The sequence below is a fragment of the Adiantum capillus-veneris genome, chromosome 18, assembly GCF_014529385.1.
Source record: "Adiantum capillus-veneris isolate H3 chromosome 18, ASM1452938v2, whole genome shotgun sequence".
In the NCBI taxonomy this organism is placed as follows: domain Eukaryota; kingdom Viridiplantae; phylum Streptophyta; class Polypodiopsida; order Polypodiales; family Pteridaceae; genus Adiantum; species Adiantum capillus-veneris.
Genome location: NC_140948.1, coordinates 25666200 through 25676363, shown reverse-complemented (window position 1 = coordinate 25676363; position 10164 = coordinate 25666200). Strand labels below are relative to the sequence as shown.

The window sequence follows — 10164 nt, the reverse complement described above, 5'->3', positions numbered from 1 at the left end:
CCAGTCGACATCCGGGTCATTTTTTCGTGCTGGCTTGCCCCCATTAATTTGCCTCAATTCTCACGCATTCGGGTTTAATCCATCTCGGCCTTCCTGCGTCCACTTCGGGACTTTCGATCCCCTTACACCCCCCCCCCTCCTTTAAAACTATGTGTTACTTAGTGTTGAGGGTAAGCCGACGCATATAACGCTCAGCATTGGTAGAAACTGTCACAAAATCACATTATTGACTGGTGCTTAACCATGATACAGACGTGAAGGACAGCTTGTCTAATTAGCCTTTCTTGCAGGCGTTTGGCCTTCAATAATTATATAGATAAGTGAGAAGATGTCTTTGCTATGACAAAGCTGTCTAATTAGCCTTTCTTGCAGGCGTTTGGCGTTCAATAATTATATAGACAAGTGAGAAGATGTCTTTGCTATGACAAAGCTGTCTAATTAGCCTTTCTTGCAGGCGTTTGGCTAGTGCCCCATCCGGCGACCTGCCCGGCCCCTGCCCGGATCGTCGTCTGCTCTGCCCCTGCACTTTCCAAAACTGGCCTGCTTCCTCCCTCGCACCTGCCACCTGGCTTGCCTCGTGGTGCTTCGTGGTGCTTTTAGAAAATCTTTACTCTTATCTGGCAAAGAATTGAGCCATAGCAATAGATTTCCACGGGCTAGATACCTAGCATGGGAGAATGTACATTCGTGTGTGAGGAATAATTTTGGCCAAATAATAATAAATTTAAATATTTTTCCTGGCTTTTTAACCTAATAATGATTAAAAAAATTATAAGCAAAACCAAGAAATTTAAAATCAAAATTTGAAAGCAAACATTGAACCTACAAAGCAAGAGCTTTGAGCATGTCGAATATAAAGTGATTTGACACAAAGCAAATTTTGGGCTACCTTCAAACATATCAGTATTGCAAAATCAGAGCAAATGATGACCAAAAGTCCAAACAACAAACCGTCTGACCCGCAAGTGGTATGACATGAAAAGTGTGGCCAACTAAGATAAGTATGCATACTACATTTGGGGTAGGCTGGGCACATATAGTCTAAATGGGCAAAAGACATCTCATTTGCATTCAATCAGTCTAGAGAGAGAGAGAGAGATACCGAGCTTGATTTTTACCTAGAGCATATCGTCGCAGTTCTGCCTACTATAGACACACCGGATACCCCAACTTCCCCAGATTGATCAGGTATGATCCTCTTCAGCTCTACAACATGTGTGAATTGCCAAAAACACCCAACATATGCACAAGAAGCTGAATCAATCAAATCAAAATAAGAATTTGGGCAAATTGACAAAGAGCTTTTGGAAGGGCAAACCAAGTTCAAATTCCAAGATAAGTACATGGGAATGCTCCCCTCACCTGGCAGAACCCAACCATCTAATAACAATCCACATGACCCCCACCTCAATTTGCAAGAAGAAGTAGTGCCAAACAATGCTTGTGAAAGAGCCTTTTCTTTGATGTAATCACAACAGGAAAATGTTGCAGAACATGGACCGCGATCCATATCCTCAAGCATAGCCTAACAGGGAAACTTCATACACTCAAGTTAATACTTCCTTGGGAAATGTTCCCTACAAGTTTGACAAAAGTTGGACACTAAAGTCATAAAAAATCAATGGAAATTTGGCTTTCAATCTCCAAATAGTCATTTTCACCTATTGTTGGAAAAACTTGACCCATATTCAATAAAAAGTACACCAATAGGTTAGGGAAGATGCTTGGAAGATACTTGTATAAGTCTTGTGCAACATAGTGTCGGAACCTATGTTTTAATAATAAAACCCAATAAAAACAGCCCAAGGTAACAACATGTGTGTGCGGGTGAGATGGTTAGCGCACGCATCTCAATCGGGGCAACGAGGCCCTAGGTTCAAATCCAGTCGATGTCCGGCTCATTTTTTCGTGCTGGCTTGCCCACATTAATTTGACTCAATTTTCACGCGTCCGGGTTTAATCCATCTCGGCCTTCCTGCGTCCACTTCGGGACTTTCGATCCCCTTACACCCCCCCCCCCCCCCCCCCCCCCCCCCCCTAAAACTATGTGTTACTTAGTGTTGAGGGTAAGCCGACGCATATAACGCTCAGCATTGGTAGAAACTGTCACAAAATCACATTAGAGGCTGGTGCTTAACCATGATACAGAGGTGAAGGACAGCTTGTCTAATTAGCCTTTCTTGCAGGCGTTTGGCCTTCAATAATTATATAGACAAGTAAAGAGAACATGTCTTTGCTATGACAAAGCTGTCTAATTAGCCTTTCTTGCAGGCGTTTGGCCTTCAATAATTATATAGACAAGTAAAGAGAAGATGTCTTTGCTATGACAGAACTCTTATCCGTAAGGAAGGCTGTCAAAAGCACACTAGTGTACACAGCTCATTTCCAAAGTTGTTTACAAAATCTACAATGTCCAGATGGTGTGAGCAAGGTAGGGCATGCACAATCAACATGTACACAATATATATTGTGATCAGAACAGAGTGCCGGCCTCCTTGGCATGTGCTGGCACCACAGGCTCGGCCCGCGAGGTAGGCCACCTGCCAAGCTGGTATGCGATTCGCTGGCGGAAAAGTGTTCCATTTTCCCTCTGCTCGACGGGAGTATCCAATGTCTCTTCGATTGTTGTCTTTAAGTCTGCATAGTAGCCTGCAGAGTTACGGTAGAGCTCAAACACCATGCCCAACTGCATGTCATTGGAAAAACTGCCCAGAAATGTAGCTAGCACACTAAAGGTTGCGGCCCACATGCCCAGTATGTTGGTGGGTAGCACGGTGGTGCACATGGCGGCCGCATTGAGCAGTGCTGCTGATGCGGCGAAACAAGGGGCTGCTATGGCTAGACACTTGTTAACTTTCACCAGATTTTGGGCCCAACCAGTGTATTTGGGGATGTCAGAGTGGTGGAGCATGGCGGCTATATGCTTCAAATCCTGGGTCAGCTGCGTGTCCCAGCCATTGTACTGGTCGAGGCAATCGACTACATGGGAATCCTGATGGGCACCTAGTATTGGCTTGGGTTCAATGAGCACTGGTGGCACGACTTTGGTGGGGAATTTCTCAAGGCCCCCAGGTGTGAGAGGCATGGGGAAGGCCTTGTCTAATGCTTGTAGGCGCCGCTTGCAGTCATCAACGAACAAGGAAGTTCTCTGGCGCAGATGAGGAGACACATGCAATGCATAGTATACGTCACTAGCAAGCTTGCGGAAGAGACGAGCAGCGGTGCGTTGCTCCTCCGCCAGTTGTGAGGGCTGAAACTGGTTGATGACAGTCATCATGGCAGCAGTGCCTGCATTGAGCAATAGTGCAGGCAGGCTGAGGCCCATGCTGTGGCCAGCATAGCCGTCCAAGCCACTGAGCACGCAAGCGGTCATGCTGGCGGACGTGAGCATGCGCTGGAAGAGCTTGTTCCAGTTGTCTCTCTGTTGTGCAAGGATGGAATGCATCTCGGCTCTGTCCGAGGCAGCGTTTGCCAGAAGCTGCAGCTCTGCTGTGAGAAAGCTGGAGGTTATACCGCTGTTGGCGTCCTTCTCGATCGCTTGCAGGAGGCCCTCCTTGTGGGTGTTCCAAAAGGGCGCAAGTGCAGGGTCTGGACCCGTAGATGTAAAGGACGTGGGGCTGGAAATGGGTTTAACGCGATCAGTGCCATCGATGGCCGGAGCATGCTTGCGGTGATTTTCTTGTACAAGCTGTTGAACCTGTTGGCTAACCGCCCGGGCTGTGCAGACAAGAGGACTGCTATTAGATCTAGGAAAATTGAGGGACAACCCAATGTGGTGGTTAGCAGCTAGTACTGCTTCAGTGGAGTAATTAAGGAGGCGGGAGGAGTTATTGAGGCGTGCTGTTGCAGGTGTGCTGCTAGTATTGGCGATGATGGAGGCAGAGCTGAGTGCCATGCACATGAACTGCTGGGCCACAATCGCGTGATCAGGAATTGAAGGGCGAGGTGTGTGTAAAGTGGACAAAGGAGAGGGGGCTGCGTATGGTGATTCTGTGTATGTATGTATGATGCTCTCTAATTTGATTTGTGTTCAGGCTGTGGATGTGCGACGTGCGTTGTTGTTTGGAAATGCAAGGTGGACGTTGTGTGGCTTATAAAGAGATGCTCTCAAAGTCAAACTTTGATTCAGTATTCTGTGACACTGGGAAGGGGAAGTCAAAGGGCAACTTATTCAAGCGGAATGAGTCTTGCCTTTGACTGCTGGGCTCCGGTTGATTCGGAGCTCCCGGGGTGACGGTGGGACGGTGACCACCCGATCTCGGCTAGCCGTGGCACGGACCGCGGGGACGCGCGATGGATCCGGTTGGGGACGACGGACGATGGGACATAGTCCTGACATATGTTTTCTCCTCACCACACCGTCTACGTACTACGGACGCGTATGGGGGTTTGAGAGCGCCCGGTAACGGGAGTGTCCCCCTCCACTTCATCACGTGGAGGTAATCGGGGGAGTCCGCCACGCATGGGGACTCCATGACCCAGTTTCGGGGCCGTCGGCTCGTAGTCGGCGGGTCTCTTCGGCGAGCGTCGGCAAGGCGCCTCAGGCGGACAGGTGATCCGTTTTGGACATTCAAGTACTCCACGCGGAGGTCTTGACTTCCTCTACAAGCTCATCTATGCACATTCACGAACGTGGGTCCGAGGCGCTCCTCGTTTGCAGACGAAGGCTGCGGCAGATTCGTAGTCGGGTCATTTCGGCGAGCGTCGGCTTGGCGCTACGCGCGGACGATATGTCCGATTTGGACGTTTAGGTGCTCCACGCGGAGACCTTGGCTTCCTCTTCGAGATCAGCTATGCACACTCATGAACGCGCGCCTGTGGCGCTCCTCGTTCTCAACCGACGGGCTGCTGGCAGGTTCAGCCCACCCCGACCCGAGGCGGTCCGGGGCACATTTCGGCAATTTTCCAAGATAGCCCAAAGTGGCCTGAGAGAGTTCCAAAGGGATCTCCCAAATATGCGCTCAAGGCCCGAACAGCCTCGTTCGCTCAACTTGAATATAAAGACGCTTCCGCACTCAACTAAACTTCATCTCCGCGCGGTGCCACCAAGGCTCCCACGCGCGTCAAGCTAAATTTGATCTCGGGTCATTTTCTGGACGAACCCATCAATGAGCCACCAAAGGGACTCAAGTCAGTGGATGCGAGCCTCCCAGCATGTGAGCTCTAAGTTGCGGGCCCCTTGGCCTCTTGGTGAAGGTGTTCATCTTGAGTGTCCCGGGAGTCCATGTAACATTAACGAGCAACAAAAAGTAGGGAAACTCCCCCTTTACAAATACCAAGTCTCCCCTTTGTACTGAATAGCGAAGGCAAGTACGTGTATGTTACATGCTCCCTTTGTGCACCGAGGCACTTGTAAAACTTTGTCAAGGTAACGAACACTCGGGCCTCATGCATAGACCACACAAATGGACGGTTACATAGCCTTCTATCACGGTTTCTACACCCTATACAGGTGTAGCCTACGAATTATGCATCTTGGCGCAACATGCCTAGAATCGGGGATGGTTGAAGTAGCCCGTAAGTCATGGTGGCACCTCTCGGAGTCAGGTCCCTCTAATACTAAGAAAACTTTAATGATTGTGCAAGTGTCTATATATGTAGTTGAACTATTCCAACATGCATAGCTTGAAGTCAAATATGTTGTGCGTTTTGGCCTTACCGTCGTTTATGCGCTCCATGCATTCAAATTTGTTACTTTTTTTTTCCAAAATGTCTATGCATAAAATTGCTCCAAATTTGCAAGCGTTAATTGTATGCAATGTTTTGGACAATGTCTCTTAATGTGTTCTGAATAGAGAAGGCAAGTCTATGTTACGTGCTCCTAGTGTCCCCTTTGTGCCAAGGCACGTCTATGGAACTCTCTCCATTACGATGTAAAACTTTGTCAAGTTGACTAACATTCCAGCCTCATAGGCCATACGAATGGGTGGCTGCATGGCCTTCTGTCATGGTTTCTACACCCTACAGAGGTGTAGCCTAGGATTTATGCATCTTGGCGCAATGTGCCTAGGATAGGGGATGGTTGTACTATCCCGCAAGTCATAGTGGCACCTCTAGGAGCCAAGTGATCCCTCTAGTACTAAGAAAGCCTTCATGATTGTGCAAGTTTTTATGTAGCTGAACAATTACCAACATGCATAGCTTGAAGTCAAATCTGTTGTACGTTTTGGCCTTGTTGTTGTTTATGCACTCCATGCATTCAAATTTGTAGCCTTTTTTTTGTGCAAAATGTCCATGCATAAAATTGCTCCAAATTTACAAGGGTTAACTGCATGGAATGCTTTGGGCAGTGTCTCTTAATGTCTGATCTACATATTTTGTAGGGCAAGATGCCATGGTGTCCTCCATATGTTTTTTTCTAGAGAAAGGTTTTATTTTGCAAGACAAAAACAAAATCTCGTGAACTCTGCAAGCTTCGTGACTTTGGAGTGGATAGGCGATGTTTGACCAAGGTAGACCTTTGTGCTAGTGAGTGGTTGCAATGATTTGATGAGGTGCCCAGGAGAGGTTGCATAGTAAAGTGCAGATCTCTGAAGCCACAATCTATACATTCTTCACAATTCTTCACAACTTTGTATCAAGAAATATAGTTTGAAGGAGGTGACTAAATCTTTTGCAAGGGGGTTTGTTCACGAGTATGTTAAAGGACCAGTAGACCGGGCATTCTTTGTAGAGAGTACATTACCAGACATGGTTGCAAAAGAAATTAGAGATGGATTGTATTCCACACTTGCACTCGGACTCAGAGCTTTACGTGACTATCAATGCCTCTATCAACGACCCAAGAAGGAGGCCACATAACTCCTGCAACATTATGTACACAATCTCGGCAAGTTTTAGATAGCGTATATAGCATTGTATAGGGTAAACATTTCTATGCGCGCAAAGTGGCATTACAATGCAGCATCTGAAAAGGTAGAATCGCAGAAGGCGAACATGCATCGAGATGAAGGAGGAAATTGGTTGGTAAAGTGTCTCTAAGAGAAATTTGTAGAGACAGAGATTGCTTTGCAAGTTGAACAAAGTATCATTGTGTCTCAGGTTGATGGAAATGTGAAGCAATTGCAATAAGATGTTTTGACGGTCATTTACAATCCAGAACTTAAATCTACCAATTCAAGCTAGAACTGGCTTAACCGATTACAAATGGATTCCCAAATCCAAAGTGGAGCTACCATAGAAATCAACAAGATCCATATGGTATTGGAAAAGGAAACTAACAAATAACCCGATCTTGTTGCTATCCTCCGAGAGAAACCTCAAATGAATCCCTAAAGTTCAAATCAATTATCTCTTGGCCACACACCGACTAATCACAAAACAAACCATTAAAAAAAGGGCATCCGTGCTTCAAAAACATATGTTCGAAAAACGCGCACATGATGAAACCTTGCCTTCAAAAACCATTGAACAGTTGGTTCAATACCCGCATCTTGCACAGCACTGTGTTACCCAATGCATCTCTTCTCTAATCATAATAGGGACACCTTACACGGCCGTGCATAGACACTTTGTTTTTACCCATGCACATAGCACGACCTTCATCTAAAGCAACTCAAAACCAGAAGGGGAGGGTAACAACAGTGGCTACAGTAAGCAGACGCAACAAATTGTAAGATAATAGGCTGCAAGCACTACAAGAGGTTGTGTGCTCTTGTGACGCTGTTAGCGACGGAAATACATTGGGTTTTTATAACCCCCGACGTCGCTAAAACCGTCGCTACGACCGTCGCTACGAGAGCGTCTCTATAGTCGTCGCTATATGCGTCGCTATACGCGTCGCTATTTAGCGACGCATATAGCGACGTTTACACAGAAGACTATAGCAACGCTCATAGCGACGCGCCAGAGCCATAAATAGCGACGCTCGAGAGAATTTTTTTTTGGTGGCCCTGCCACCCATCAACCATATTGTACTTGATTCACTTTTTAAAAAAAGTGCAAGGGTAGATAATAGACCCAAAATAGTCACCCACAAAACGCATTGTTTGCAAAATTGACAATTGTACACATCATAGGCAAAATGAATTGATTGGCAAATGTAATAATGACAATTGTACAACATCATAGGCATAAAGAATTGATTGCCAAAAGGAACTGCGGTGACAAATGTAATAATATATATGGTTCAAAAAGACGTATAAAATCCGTCTCATGATACATAAGCTATGAGAAACCCTAAACTAATGCTATCTAGCTACGGCTAAACTGACGTCGTCTAGTCAGACGTCTCATCGCGTCCAAGCGGCGTATCTGTCGGATTCTGCAAAAAAAGACAATAAGACAGCTTTCAGTAAGTATAAACATATAACGACATTTATAAAACAATACAAAAAATAAAAAAGAGTAAACCCTAATACTAACCATGCCGTCGCGAGAACTGAGAATGTCCATCAGGGCGTTTAAGCCCTTCCTGCCTGCGTACTCGCGCTCGTACGGTGTGGGATCACGTCCTGTCATCGACCACTGTCAAAACATACAAAGATTTCATTATGTTAGAACTAAAAAACTCATAAACCCTAAACTATCGAACATGCATTAAGAGCAATGTGAAAACACTTATAAAATCACCCTCAAATGATGCCCATCCACCGCTCCCCAAGTGGTGCGAGCTCCCTGCCTCTACTCGCGCTCTGGTTGCATCCTTTTGTTGCTTCCACTTGTCGGGATTCTCGCGCACTGTTTTCTTCGCATTCTTCCAATCTTCTTTGGCCAACCAATCGGGCCTGTTCCACCCATTCTTGATTGCTTTTTGCACTTCGGAACGCTTGTGTTTGCAGTATTCGCGCATTCGAATCTTCATCAGGTCTTCATTGAAGCGCTGATCCCGTGTTGGAACGGGAAACTCATCATGAAGTATGCTGATGACTCTGTTTTTTAAATCACTTGGTACTTCACTCCATTTGTTTAGTATGTAGTGTCTAAACAGCTGAGAGCAAAGACCACGCATGCGCGAGATCACCTTCTTGCCGTCATCATCCATGATGATGCCGCCGCTGATGTCGACGGAGTAAGGCAAGCCCTCTGGCCGGTGACGCGTGAACCTGGGTGTCCCGGCAGGGGTCTCTAGCGGCGTGTCGATGGGGGTACGGACGTCAGGTGTCTCCACCGGTGTTTGGGCCCCGAAGCGAGGAGTGTCGAGTGGGGTGGCTCCTGGCGGAGTAGGTAGAGGTGTGTAGCTTCTAGGAACAGTCAGCCGTGCAAAACCTGGCGTAGATGGCGATGCTGTGGCTGGTGTGGGGGGGGGGGGCAAAGAAGGGGAGGGTAAAGAGCCTCGTCGAACACGAGGCGGTGTGGAGGCATCGGTGGCGGAATCCCCACAACAACCGCCACCTCCACCACTAGAGCGCCGGTGTCTAGACGAGTGTGAAGCTTGTCTCGTCGACGCCGAAGCTTCGGAGCGCGCCGAATGCTCCGACAGAGAGGGAGATGCAGATGGAGTAGGAACGCGCGATGATGCGCCAGAGCGATGACGCTCCACGTACCACTGTCTCTGCTGCGGTGACAAAGAAGAAAGAAACTCCTCATCATCCATACTTGCATTAAACACACGAATATTTAAACTTAATATTGAATGAATAGAGTAGACAATGACGCAAAGACCATTAAATACAATGACGTAATGACGCATATAAATACAATGACGCAATGAATCGAGCGACAGAAGAGGCAAGTCGAAAACTCAGAATTTTCAATCAAAAGATGTGAGCGCGAGTAGAAAAGAGCGTTATACACCATGGAAGGTACTTAGAGAGCCAGAGCTTTTACAACACGGAGCAAAATTGTTCAAATACAATATTTGTGGCTTTAAGAGATCTCTCTCTCATCCTCGCATAACTCAGCATAACTTCCTATATCTATATAGAGCTCTCCGTTTAAACACATATCCTCTGTTTCATTTTGTAGCTCCTCTGCATGCACCCCATATAGAGTAGTAGCATCTTGATGCTCGTCTGGCACCACCGCAGCGGCTTCTGATTGAGCATCTTCTCTGATCTCCTCCATTGATGTCGTTGTGATTGGCACATGGTAGCCTTCATACGTCCTTGCACTACGAGGGGCTACCTCTATGACGTACCACCAGTTTGATGTAGACTTTGTAGGATGAAATATTACCTGCCAGAGCCACATAACTTACATGAGAGCTTTCAAGCACATAACTTG

General features: G+C 46.7%; 1 protein-coding gene across 1 annotated transcript; it reads right to left on the bottom strand.

Moving 5' to 3' along the window:
- Window positions 1–2242: 2242 nt before the first annotated feature.
- Window positions 2243–5800, bottom strand: LOC147435377 (putative F-box protein At4g22030). Its single transcript, XM_086488450.1, has one exon. It carries the CDS (start codon window positions 3899–3901, stop codon window positions 2474–2476), a length of 1428 nt encoding a protein of 475 aa, XP_086344576.1. The 5' UTR covers window positions 3902–5800; the 3' UTR covers window positions 2243–2473.
- Between the last annotated feature and the right edge of the window lie 4364 nt (window positions 5801–10164).